The sequence below is a fragment of the Athene cunicularia genome (assembly GCF_003259725.1).
Source record: "Athene cunicularia isolate RWA chromosome 2 unlocalized genomic scaffold, athCun1 chr2_part1, whole genome shotgun sequence".
NCBI lineage: Eukaryota > Metazoa > Chordata > Aves > Strigiformes > Strigidae > Athene > Athene cunicularia.
Genome location: NW_020799095.1, coordinates 151678118 through 151691820, shown reverse-complemented (window position 1 = coordinate 151691820; position 13703 = coordinate 151678118). Strand labels below are relative to the sequence as shown.

Below are 13703 nucleotides of genomic sequence, written 5' to 3'. Positions count from 1 at the left end.
CACACACACACCCCAAACCAGATGCATGCTGCAGGGATAGATGCCCCAAGCTCTCCTGTAGATAAGCTACACATCAGGCAGTGGAGAAAGAGCCTTGAGGAAGAGCTGGTGGTTCCTAGGAGTGCCCTGGTTCAACCCTCCACTCAAGCCCATGCTGAACTTTAAGCAGATCAGGAGCCTTGTAGGAATCAGGACAAGACTGTGGCATGTGCTGCACTGCTTTGCTGCGGAAGGGCAGGGCAGAGACAAACATGTTCCACCAGCAGTGGGCCGGGGGACAGCTTTGGATGACAGCAGTCTCAAAGCAAGTCCTTGCTTTGTCCCCTCCGACTGCCAAGCCATGCCCACCGGGCTACGAAGCCACACCGGGGAATCCATCAGCTTGCTTTGGCTCTTGGGGGATTAACAGCAGTTGTACTTTGCAGGGGAAGGATCCCACAAGTATAAACAAAACCAGCTTCTTCCGAAATGCACCATGAGGCACTCGCTTTCCAGATGGGCCTCATGGTGCATTTTGGAAGGCACATAGAAAGGACGAAGCATGAGTCAGCCTCCTGTTCCTGCAGTAAGTTTGCATGCTGTGGGTCTCAACGGACACGCAGCCTCTCTTGAGTGGAAGCGTCTTGCCCCACGTCTCTCTATGTGTTTGGTTATGGGGGTCCCCAAGGGGGGCTCTTAGCTCCTGGGTAGGTTCATAGGTGTCTCCTCTCGCTCACACCTTGGGGACTGCAGCCACGGGGATGTGCAGCAGCCGTACATGTGCACACGTTGGCAGACTCGTTTACATGAGTGTGTAGCCCCCTCAGAGCACGTACATCTGTCTGCTCAGCTCTGTGTGTGCGTGTGTGTACACCTGTTTATTGTCACGTTTGCATATTCATGCAGGTACGTTCATTCCCATTTGCATATCTGCCTACTCTCTGTGGTTTGACACCGTTGTGTGCAGGTCCATATACATGCACACTTGGGCATCGGTGTGCACACTCATGAGCCTGTACCTGTACCTATATCCTTTTATGAGTACACCCATGTGCCAAACCAAGCCTGTGTATATGTGTATGTGACTCTCTGGACACCTGTGAACAGAAATGTGTGCCAGTGCAGCTGTGTGCCTATCCAAGCATCTCTGGACAGGACCTGCCTGTGCAGGGACAGATGTGCTCATTTTATTTTGATGAGGGATGAGGTAGAGCAGGAGATGGGGGAGAAATTTTGAATTTCTGGTGAGAAAGAGTGTGGCTGAAGCCCTCACAGAGGGGCACACAGTGGGACACAGCCAGGTGACAGCATGGACAGCCTGTCAGGTTCGTGGTTGCACCCTTGAAGAGGGATAGAGGTTTGCTGTCTGCTGCCTCTTCCTCTCCCTCCTCTCCCCATGTTGATGCATGCTCTCAGTCAAGCAAGGGAAACCCAGCTACATGATTCATATTTTATAACCGCTGCTTCTCCCTCATCACCTTTTCATTTCTTTTCTTTTCCTACTGAAGTATTAAAAAAATGTTTCTTTGAGTGCCTGCCCTTCCCCAGCCATTGCTCACTGAGAGGAGCTCTTTTCTGAACCAGAGAGAAAAGGTGCAAGACAAATCCTCCTCCACAAACCTCCGAAGCCGCCAGCACTATGTATTACATTTCTCCCAAGGCCTCCTGCTCACCCCTATCAGCCCTGCTCCAGAGAGCAAGACCCACTCCTGCTGTGTGACCCAGATGTTTCCCCAGGGCTGTGACCTACACACCAGCTGCTTCTGGCATTGCATAGTGAGGAAGATGCTGCAGAGCAGCCCTGCAGTTACCCGAAAGGATAGGGCATGGTGGGCTTGTGCTCAGAGGGCTTCCACTCAGAGAGATGCTCCTGTCCCATAGTCACCCACCACCAAGGGTCCCATCACACCATCTGACATGAGTGCCCTGCCACAGGATGAAAAGCAGTTGGTGAGCCCGGAGAAGAGGTTGTTGGCTTTTTCTACCTGTCCCAGTTTAGACCTGCAGCATATTCAGCTCGAAGTAAAAGCTAAATGAAAGATGAGTTTCATACTGGAGCAGGCAAGGCAGTGATTTCTAGAGGCAGAGGCAAATAGACAGTTCACATATTCAAACATATCTGCAACATGAAGAATCAGGGGCTCCTTGCTCTCCTGAAAAGTACCTTGGCACACTGATGTGTGGCTCTGAGAACCCACTGCTGTTTTCTGGAGAGTCTCAGTCCCCGTCGATCAGCGTTGTGTTTGTTACCCAACACATAATACCAATTCTGGCTCTCCCCTTGCTCTGCTCTTGGCATAGCGCTTGCTCTTTGCCTCCAGCACAAGACCATCATCAACCCCAGGAGAGAAAGCGCAACCCCAAAGCCAGGCTAACCCACAGCTGTAGTGGGACCATGTGGGAGAGGTCCCAGAGCATCCACGGAAACACTGGCTCAGGTTTCCTTTCCCCCAAGGGAAGGAGATCATCACTGTTGTCTGCCTGATTTATATTCCTTCAAGCACTGATGTCTGAGGCCAGTCTCACCTCAAAGATGCTCAGTCCATGAAGGTTTCTGGTGAACTTCAAGCCAGCTGAAGTGATCCCACTCACCAGAAAAATAGCTAGTACAGCAGTTATCTGGTTTATTTGGTCCAGGCCAGCAATGTTTCAGGTGTGTTACCTCCTGTCCAGAAAACAACTAGGGGACCCAGGAGGGTTCCCATAACAGGACAAGCCCAGAGGCATTGGTGGAAGGGCCATGAAGGATTGTCACAGTAGGTGAATACAGGACTTCACATGGTAAGAAATCAGGCTTCATCCTTTCCACTATTCATAAAACCTTATTTTTAAGAGTAGAAAGGACAGTATTCCAACTTGGCCTCACAGCTTGCAAGCTTGAGGCCAATACATCAGGCTCAGAGTGAAGAAGAACGTGGGTCATTGTATTTTAAAGGCTTGGAAAAGCTTTTAACTGCTCTCTTCCTCCACTTTGCAGCAAGTAAAAGTAACCAAAGGATGCCAAGAAAAAACTCCTACTGAACTTGTCACTGCTTCCAGTGACAGTAGGCTCAAACATGGCACTCTTGAGCTGGCCATGGGGCAGGGATACCAGCGTTGGTAGGAAGGAAGGAAGGGACTCTGCAGAGGGGCACGTTGCATGAAGGAGGTCCTGAGTGAAAAAAAGCCATCCCTGCCCTGACAGTTGGTGGGATCCACCGCAGCTCTCCCCCAAGGTCTATCATTCTCCTTGACGGTTCCTCAGCTGCGTTGAGGTCTGTGGGTGAGAGTGGCTGAACTCTCCGAAGGGGCCTCCTGAGCTCCTCCGGGGCCAAAAGCACAGAAGCATCAAAAGCAATCACTTTAAATACCTCTCTATAGTTATCTGGGGACTGTTCTGCTCCCTGCATCTTTTCTCCTTCATCAAGTACCCCTCTGGCTAGACAGTCATATTTCTGAGCAGCTGTCTGCCTTCCTGCTATAAACATTACCCATCTCAAGTCTCACCACAATCCGTTGATCTTGGCTGACTGCAATACATGGTAGCTAGCAAAATTTCAGGCCAATTAAAGAAAGTACCCCCAGAATTTAAAATCTAAACATGGGAGAGGTGAGTCTGGGGAGGGTAACAAGGTTGAGCATCTCGTTTCTGTAAGGAAGGTGGTCAGCCAGGTTTAGACCCTGTATTGTCGGGTCACGATGAAAACATCACAAACGCCTCCAGGCCGAATCACCCTGGAAGGGTGATGCTGGCACTGGACTTGGCTCCACAATTTGGTTGCAAGATCCACAGATTGAGTATTATGGTTACCCATGGGGCTGCCCCCAAGTTAGTCACTCCAAACACAGTAGAGCTCCCTGAAACGTGTACAGAACAGCTTTGGAATTCAGAACATTAAAATAAAAATTAAAAAAAAAAAACAAACCCAAAACCAACAACAACAACAACAAAAAAAACAAAACCAAACCAAAAACCCCAAAGTAAACAAAGGAGGAGGAAGGGCTATGAGGAAGAGAAGGTTTTGTGAGTGGATTAATTGTCGTCAGTCAGCTTTATTGGTGTTTCTTTGACTGATCCCATGCAAACAGGACAGAAGACAAATGCTGAAGGAGCCCAGCTGTAAACCACCAGCCCTAGCCCACCTGCCTGGGTGCTTTGCTGCTGGGCATGGCCAGGGATATCTTTTCAAGCCCATGTCCAGAAAATAGGATTCTGTTCATGGTCTTGGTCACACCAGCAAGTTTAGTTGAAAATGGCTGACAGAGTCAAGTTATGGGAAGGGGACACCAAAACTAGACCTTGACTTCATCCGGCAGGCACGTGGAACAGCATAGAGACCTGCATATGAAGTGTACACAGATGGTTGAATAATGCTTTTCATGTCTCTGGCTTCAATGTGGTGGAGCAGGAGACACAGGGAGACATGCTGAAGTCATTGCAACCCCTGTCCTCTCCCAGCCTCTAGTAGATCCTGAAGTAGAAACTGTGTAGGTCCTCTTCTGAATTAGTTCCAGGTCTCAGCAAGAGCCGAGGGGCCAATAGCTTTCATCTTTTTCCCTCAGTCTTCAGATTCAGGAGCAGGACCAGTGCAACCCAGCAGCAAAAGCACCCATGCTCCTAGCTGTTTCTTCTGCTTTCAGTACCATATGCTGAACTTCGCCACCTTCCTCTTGTTTGAGCACCTTCAGCACAAAGATACCCACATCCCTAGCCCCAAAACTAAGAAGCAGGGAAATGTCAACTTCCATCCAGAAAAAAAAACACCCAACAGACGTTCAGACTGGCAGAAACCAGGGCATCCACCTCTTCATCCAAGCAAGGTGACAAAGCACCTTCACCAGTAATTTTGTTCGTGCTGTGGGACATGAGGAGGGACTGTCCTCCCTTCCATTTGATGATAATTTCACTCCTGTTTTTTAGGACCCCACCAAACTTCTTGCACGCACATATCAGCTGTCATATCATCTCCATGCTCCATGCACACAAACTGTTACAGTACTTACAGGAATCAACACCAGCCTCTTTCTCTGCCTGTTCCCCATTGTGACTGGTGTTAGTGCAGATCAAAGCCTGTGTATTGCAAGGAGAATGAAGCTCAAACTGCCTCAGATGGGACAAAGCAGCCGCCCTGCCAGGGCAGCCCAGTTTCTTCAGGAGGCTGGAGCTGCAGCTTTCACCCCCTCCAGGTCCCTTCCCTTCTTTACTGCTTCCAAACACTGGGAATATCCCAAGCCAGTAACCGCTTAATGGCATGGACCACTCAAGATCTATTGAGAGGATTCAGTTTAATGAGGTGTGTGGCAATTATTGCTCTATCAAAACTAGAGCCAGGGAACAAAATGAAATATATTTAAACTCGACAGATCTGCAATTCTGGTGATGTGCTAAAGGATGTCCTTTCCTAGCCTGGTTGTCTCAAACTGCTGGAAGGCTGAAACGTAGGATCTCAGTATCAGATTGCTGTCTGCACCAAGTGCAATAAGAGAGCGTACTACACCGAGCATCAACAACTGGAGGTGACATTGGCAGAGCCACCCCGGGGACACATAGTTGCTGAATCCTCCCCAGGTTAAAGTCGCAGAGTCACATTAAATGATACCTGCTGAAAATCCAAAACCAGTCTTCTAACCTGTTCAGCCCAAGCTTGCTTCAGTACTGCCTTGGGGGATGATGGGCTCAGAGGAGGCAGGATCAGCAACCACACATGTTGCAAAGTTTCACTGATTATCAGAAAAGGAAAATATGGGAGAAGACATGAGTTGTAGAGGTGATAGTGATATGTGAAATCTACTGCTCTGCCCAACATGGGAAGAGCTTGCTGTAGCTTAGAACATGCATGTCCACTCTCAGACTACTCATGGATAAGCTCTCAACCCTGCTAAGCCTCTATTGCCACCCCGTTAGGCAAAGATCAGAGCCCTTCTCCCCTCCTGAGTCGGTTGTTGGCTAAATCTCTAAGGCAGCTGGGCTAAGCGCCATCTCTGCTAAGTCCTGGCTTCACGCAAACTCTTTGGGAGCTGCATGTGGATAAAGGAAACCAGCACTGAAAAAGGGAAAACTCTCTTTCAAGGAAATCTGGGAGAAACCTCAGAGCTGTATCCACCATGAGAGACAGGATCCACCTGGTCAGAGAGCTCAGTGCCAAGGAAACCCATGGGGGTCAGGCATCTCGAAGGCTAATCAGGCACCTGAAAAACTTGGTGGATCCAATTCCCCTCGGAAAGACAATGTTTTTCATTTTTCAGCTTGATCCCATCACCTAAATATGTCAGATATTCAGGGTGGGTTGTGAAAGGGGTCAGGAGTGTCTCTGCACCTTCTCTTCCGAGGCATTAGCATCCTCATTCTCATATTCAGCAGTTACAGTTGTAAAACTACACTGCAGATGTGATGATTTTGAATGGGGTGTCTGTGTTTGCCTGCATCTAAATTTCACCCTCTATTCTCATACAAAACATTTTGGGGCAGCTGCTATTGGTCCTGAATACAAGAGGATGTTAAACAATGGGATTTTTTTTTTTTAAAAAAAAAAAAGCATAACTGAAAAGCTGAGCCTTTCCCCAGGCTGCCACTCATTAAATTACCCATAAAAGTCCCCTCATAGAAATAATAGGAGTAGCTGTCTGTGAAACTCCCTCAGCAACTGGATGTAAATTCCACCTTTAGTCTCCCTGCCACAACAATAGCGCATTCAGACGGTAATTGCTGATGTTTCTGCATTGTGATCATGTCCACAAGCTGTTGGCTTCACAAGGGAACTGATCACTTTATCTTTCTCATTTTTCTCCCTTCCCATCTCCCAAAGAGGACCTCTCCATACAGACACATGCATGAGTGAATTTAGGCTCCGGAAATCTACGCTCTGCCCCTGGGAGGACCCCAGTACTCTTATGTCCAAACCTTATTTTCCCTGGTATCCAGGGATAGGATGCATGGGAATGGTTCAATGGCTGCACCAGGGGAGGTTTAGACTGGACATTAGGAAGTATTTCTTTAGTGAGAGGGTGGCCAAACACTGGAACAGGCTTCCTGGAGAGGTGGTTAACGCCCCAGGATGGTCAGTGTTTAAAAGGCATTTGGACACTGTCCTTAACAACACGCTGTAAGTTTTGGTCAGCTCTGAACTGGTCAGGCAGTTGACCTAGATGATCATTGTAGGGCCCTTCCAACAGATTCTATTCTATTCTATTCTATTCTATTCTATTCTATTCTATTCTATTCTATTCTATTCTATTCTATTCTATTCTATTCTATTCTATTAGACCCCAGAGGAAAGCAGTGGGGCAGGCAGGGCTTGTACAGATCAAAGAGATCTGGGTGTTTAAACTGAATCAGAAACGCCTTTTCCAGCACCCAAGAACGAGTTACCCGCACTTGCCTCATCCATAAAACACCCCACTGGCTGCATGCAAAAAACCCCAGTCCTATCAAGAGCTGCCCATATGTGTGCAGTGGGGATTCACTGCAGGTACAGGGTGACCTGTTTGCCAGGTGCCAGGCTCTATCCAACCTCCTCTTCCAGGAGCTGTGAAGCAGTATCAGCTCTCGCTCACAGCTGTTGAGATTTGGACTTAAGCTGGGGAGATGCCGGGTAAAACCCCTGATGTTTTTAGCAGGGTACACAGGAAAATTTTACATGTGAGCAGACACCAGCCCTTCCTCACCCCATGTTTTGCTGGTTGTCTCTCACCATATCCTAGCTCTGCTCTCAAGGATGTGCAGACTAGACACTGGGGACAAACACAGATGGAGAAGCAAGGAGTTGGAAAGCATCACACCTACCCCAAGCGCACTCAGCAAGTGCATGCCAGGAGGAAGGAGAGACAATGAAAATGCACCCATCCAAATCCCTTTGCCATTTGCTTGGCAAATCCAAGCCCAAGGTAAATCCAAAGTCAAACACCTTTCTCTGCAAGCTCAGCTGTTGTTTGGGCCTAGGGGTCTCTCGCTGAAGGAATAGAGCCTGTGTCATAAGAAGGAGCTGAAGAGGTCAAGGAGGTTTGAGAACCCGTCCCTGGGCAATTACATTTTTTTTTTTATCAGCCTCTGAGCTTACACGATCACTAAAGCTCACCACAAACATAGAAAATGACTTAACAAGTTAGTTCTACCCTGAGAGAGATTCAAGGGGAGGAGAGCTGTGCCACACAACATACTTCTTGCAGTAGGGACGATGGCAGTTGATTCGTTTGTCCCTATGCCTCTGGCACCTCTTCCACACCATAGACCCCCTTCATCAGTCACCCAGCCATTAGTCCAGGCAGAAACTCAGCCCTGCAAAGAAGACATCACATTTTGGCCTTAAGAACTGGCCAGGCATGAAACAAAGCTTCTCAACAACAACCAAGGTTTGGAGGATGTGTCCTGCAGTGAGAGATTTATGGAGTTCAGCCTACTTAATGCAGTGGAGGTTAAGAAGCAACTTATTCATGGGTCTATAAATGCCTCTCCAAACAGTAGAGAATGGACGTTAGATGACTTCTTAATTTAGCAGACAGAGGCAGAAAAAAACATCTGAGGATGGGAATGTGAAACGCCACTAACAAAACAGAAGTGATGAGTATGTGTGAGGAAGGAGGTTCTGCATTTGTTCAGAGAAATGGGGAGAGCAAACCAATGAAAAAGTTCATCAGGAAAGGTGGGAAAATCCCTAGCACTTCAGACTAGCAATATCTAGATTCAGGGTTTTGAGTTTTTTAACAGGCTCCATTTAATTCCAGTTTTAAGATTTTTACTGAAATGAATTTGTGAAATTCTCTGGCCAAGACATGAAACCAATCAGACTCGTTCATCATAAAAATCCCTCCAGCCCTGGAACCATCTACTTCACCAGGGAGCAAATAATGTATTTCAGGGGGAACACATTTAACCCTGTTTTGCACTCAACATCTTGGATGCCTCCAAGATGGGGGTATGAAGAGCAGAAGGACCAGAGCATGCTGGTTATCCCTGCAGGTCATCAGAATGTGACAAAACTGTCTTGGCCTTCCAGGGACAGATTACATGAACACAAGACTAATTAGACATTCATTAAGTGCCTAACTCAGCACAGCACTTAAGCGCACGTTTAACCTTCTCTCATTACGGTATCACATCAGAGTCTCTTTTAAAGCTCCAGCTCTGATTACAGTGAAGCCAACTCACGTTTGGGAGGCTCATCATGAAATCTCAACACCCTGTGTTTCAGGAAGCTTTCCCATCTTCAAGCCCCTTCTTCTCCTACCCCAAACTGGCGTGGGGAGCTTATTCCAGGAATGCCAACTTGCATTCCTAAAAGAGAGTTCACCTCTAAACATCAGGATCTACAACTGGTCTCTGCCTTCTTCCTGTGTTGCCTGAGTCAGCCAAGGGGGATCTGATGTTGGCCATAAATAGTTCCCCTGTTGAATTGTCTTCTAGAAAAAACTGCCTGTTCAAGCCTTTCTGGAGCAGCAGTTGGAGGTAGCTGCAGCAAGGAGGGGAGATGTGGGGGGTGGGCTGCTGTTGCCAATACATTTCCAAATGTGTCTTTCCGATCACCAGGACAAGCTCCATGTACAGCAAGACACAGAAGTATCTCCTGAAGCCTCTGCACCCTGACAGATTCTTCCCCCCCTCCGCCCCGTAACCTCTGCAACTTCTGCGTGGGAGAGCGGGTGCAAAGAGGGTGTCTCACTAAACCTGGGAAATAGATTTGTAATGGCCTCTCCTACCTCCAGACATTGAAGAACAGATGCTGTGGACAAGACAGGGTCACTTTGGCACAGTCACTTTGTGAAATCCTGTCATAAATGTCCACAAACATCCCTGTGCACCTGAACCAAGTGCAAGCCCATTGACCATGAGTTAAATCGGGCTGCCATCTAGGTTTCTTGCGTGTCCCGGTAGCTCTGGAGCAACAGGGTCAGTGTGTCTAATTCTCAGTCGTGGATAGATCTGTGGTCTGGGTCAGTAGGAGAAGTTCATCCCCCAGGTCTGCTCTTTGGCCTTGAAAACCAACATCCAGCCCAACAGATCTATTCTCAGCCTACTCTTGAGTGTCTTCTGACACCATCTAATCCAGCACACAAACACACACTCTCCATCCTTCACCATATCAGTGTCCGGGGGGTGGGGAGTGAACCTTTTCAAAGGGATCTCAGCCACAGTCTCTGTGAGCCAAAGCACGGCTGCCTCCACCGCAGCATCTCGTTGTAGTCTCTGGGGATTTGCACCCATCCATTTGCTTTGGAAATATCCAAGGTATAGAAGAGGCACATCAGGAAAAGTCAGGCTCCACATTTTGGGATGGCATCTGGGTATCTGGCAGTTCCTTATGTGCCTTGTAAGTCATCAAACTAGATGAGTACAACACACACATATACCCTTGTTCAAAGCTGAAAGTGTCAAAACAGGCCCAGAAACCACAAAATGACTCAGGAAGCAGCAGGGAAAAAAAAAAAAAAAAAAAAAGCTTGTAGGGAAAAAAAAAAATGCTACAAATACAATCAGGACAACAATGACAGCAACAACCAGCATCAGTGCTTGGAAATCAGGAACCCTATCAAAATATTCCACCCACAAAATTCTGTTAAGGGATCGCTGGCTCTCTGTCCAAATTGGATCTCGCCTCCATCTTCCTGATCAAGCCTTTGCAAAAATCAAAACAGACACAGTGACAGACAGAGCAGCACATGGAGAGGCCGGGCACCCTGCAAGCATCGTTTCTATGTAGATGGCATCCCACCAGTGAAGATGATAATTTTGTATCTTCAATATGGAGCAGATGTGAGCAGCCAGCAAAAAATTATCTACGCTCTCTACAAATATTTGACACCCAAAAAGGATTTTGATCCAGCCACCTTTGAGCCTCTTTCATATTTATTTTCTGGGAACATTGAAGCACTCAAGCTCTACTAGGAGAGATCTTTACAAAAGCCAATATTAAGCTTGAATGCTTCAGGATTTGCTGAAAATCTTATTTCAAATTTCACCATTGGTTGCAATGAAAAAGGTCATGCTGCTTGGGTTGAATGCATAAATCATCCAATCAGCAGATGCAAGGCATGACACATGACTTAACGAAGCTCGCATCACTCCGAGGAGGCAGCCAACATGGTACTCCTCACAAGCTGTTCACGCAGGAGAAAAGGGCACGGCAAAGAAATCCGAAATCTGGAGAGGGAATATCGCCGTGTGCTCATAGCTGGGGAGGGAGGCACGGCTGGAGAACTCATTTACAGGATTTATGTCTCGGCTGTGTGCCTTCATGTATTGATTCACAGATCAGTGAGAAACAAAATCTCCCCCCAAATGCACTGACGGAAGCACTAGTACCTGATCATATACTAATCTCTCAGCTATCACCAGACTGCAGTCTGCAAGAAAATCACACTGCACAGCTTGGACCTGTGCCTGGTAACCTCCTCCCTACCGCAAGCAAATTTAATCTCCTTTCCCCCACCTTGAGAAATTCCCCCCTGATTGGGGGTGGCTGCAAAAGCCAGGCAGGAGTCCCAAAGTCCAGACCCAGATGGATGCCAACTTTCTCTCGGTGGCAGAGGATGTTGGAGTCCAACACCTGAAGAAGGTGAGACTCTGGGGTGGGGGTCAGACATGGGCCTGAACCTTGCCAAAGTGGAGGCTCACCTCCCCACCACCCAGATCCCCATTTAGCATCACACCTCCGCTTTATATAACCTGCCTGCTGGCAGGTGGGACGGGAGCTGAGAATAAATACATCAGAGAGGATCTGACACAGGCGCTGAGAGAAAGGATTCGCTTTTGGACCCTCCCGATTCCCTTCTGCCTTACATGGCACCGTAGCACCGGCAGAGACTGTGTGGGATGAGCGTTTCCCTCCGCAGACCATCACCCAGATCAGACCTCAGGAGCATCTCACTCTTACTCATAACCCTCTTTTTCATGCCTCTTCCACCTCTCTAGTCCCTTTCCAGCCCATACCATACTCAAGATCATCATCAAACCACTGATGAAATATCTGAGGAATGAGTCCCAGCAAAGGCACCAGATAATCCCACAGAAGCAGCATAGTGAGTTTTCTTTCTGAAAGCCTCCAGAAGGAAAATAAGTCTGAGAATAATATGAGAGTTGAGAGTGCCTTCTGTTGCCGTTCCCTTGAACCGGACCCCAAAATTAAGTTTTTCCCATCAATTAAAATGGTTGATAGGGCTGCTGAGTGCAGCCCACCTTGGGAGGTAGCTTGGATCCTGCCTTTCCTAGGACATCTGTAATCACGCTGGAAAACCACTCACCCTCAGGTGAGACTCTTCCCTCAGCAGCTCTGAGGCTGCAGAAGTAAAAAACAAGCAAGGCACAAGTGCTGGGAATTAATAAACTATTGAGGATATATTTAGGGAAAGATGTTTTGTAATTCCAGTCGCGGGCTCATAAAGAGCCACTGAGGGTTACCAGACCTGCCTATTGGTTAGGAAATAGGGTTTTTATACCAGGCATCCGCAGACTCAGACACAGAAGTGACGGGGACAGTGTGAGACCCGGGAGAGGACAGCCCAACCAGTCCTCCCTCCCAAACACCCCCAGCCGCCCTCCACTCACCCAGGAACTCCACTCCGCTGCTGTCTTTGGGGCTGCTCATGCAGTTCTCCAAATAAATTCCATCCTTATAGCAATCTTCTTTCTTCCTCGTGAGCCCCAGGATCTCGCTGGCTTGATCTAGGACCTCCCCTCCTGAGCAAGAGCATGGGGTCTGCATAATGCCGCATGGGTGGGAGCTGCTACTAATGGCCAAGCACGTGTCCAGCCACTTGCAGAGCATCTGGCAAGCAGCTTTGCTAGGGTTCCTGTTGCCCACCACGAGGTACTCCACCGAGAAGTCCCTCTCCTGAGCCTTTGTGGGCTTCCACCGCACGGGCCAGGTTTCCACTCCCGGAGGCGCGGTCTGCTTCATCTGGAGGAACTGCTTGTTGGACTGGAGGAAGGCATAGCGGGTGGAGCCGTCACAGAGCTTCAACACATCATCGAAGCTCTCCATGCCCAGGTAGGTGCGGGTGGACTCCAGGAAGGAGTCGAACTGGTAAGTGCGGATGTGCTGGTGGTCACATACGCCAGTAGGTTTTAGGATCTTCATGTACAAAGTGTACCTCCGAGGGTCAGGGTTCTGAATAATCCAAGAGCAGAGAGAGGAGTTCAACGGGAAGACGGCAAAGGAGGAGAAATACCCAAAGAATTTCCCCTGGACCAAAGTGGTGCAGGGAGTTTGTGCCAGGTCCAGAGCGACCACGGTCCACACAAAGTAGAGTGGCGATACCAAAAGCAGGTTCAGGGCAGATCCAATGCTCCTCATCCTAGGTCTCTGGTCCTCTGGAACTCAAAGTAAATGTCAAGCAGGCGCCAGATCCTGGACATAACAGGGACCAGCTTAGAGGAAAAGTGAGAGTTTAAGAGGCTCTGGATCCGAAATCAAGCCAATCCTCCCATGTCTGGATTTGAGCTCCCTCCTGTGGCCATAAACAACACCTGGAAAAAAAGGGAAGGGAAGGAGGAGGGGAGAGAAAGAGAAGAGATTTGGGATTTGGGTTTTTTGGTGATGGTTCGGGGTTATTTTTTTTTTTATTAACCCTTTGCAAGGCTGAGAATCCACACAGCATCCCCAGTCCCAGCACATCACATCAGGGGAAGAAGCAACCCCACATCACTATCCCCATGCCAGGTTTGGGGCTGTACCCGTCCTGGGGATGTCCTGATATCCAGGAGGGGCCCAGCTAAGACTCACAGTGGGGGACAACATCGCCGTGATCCCATT

At 48.4% G+C, this 13703-nt stretch overlaps 1 protein-coding gene across 1 annotated transcript in view; it reads right to left on the bottom strand.

Annotated features, from left to right (window-relative positions):
* ADGRB1 (adhesion G protein-coupled receptor B1) overlaps positions 1–13417 on the bottom strand; it is a 91859-nt gene extending 78442 nt beyond the window's left edge. The window contains exon 1 of the mRNA XM_026841531.1: positions 12497–13417. Within this exon, the coding sequence (XP_026697332.1) occupies positions 12497–13244 (748 nt within the window). The 5' untranslated portion in view covers positions 13245–13417. The remainder of the gene's footprint in view (positions 1–12496) is intronic.
* Between the last annotated feature and the right edge of the window lie 286 nt (positions 13418–13703).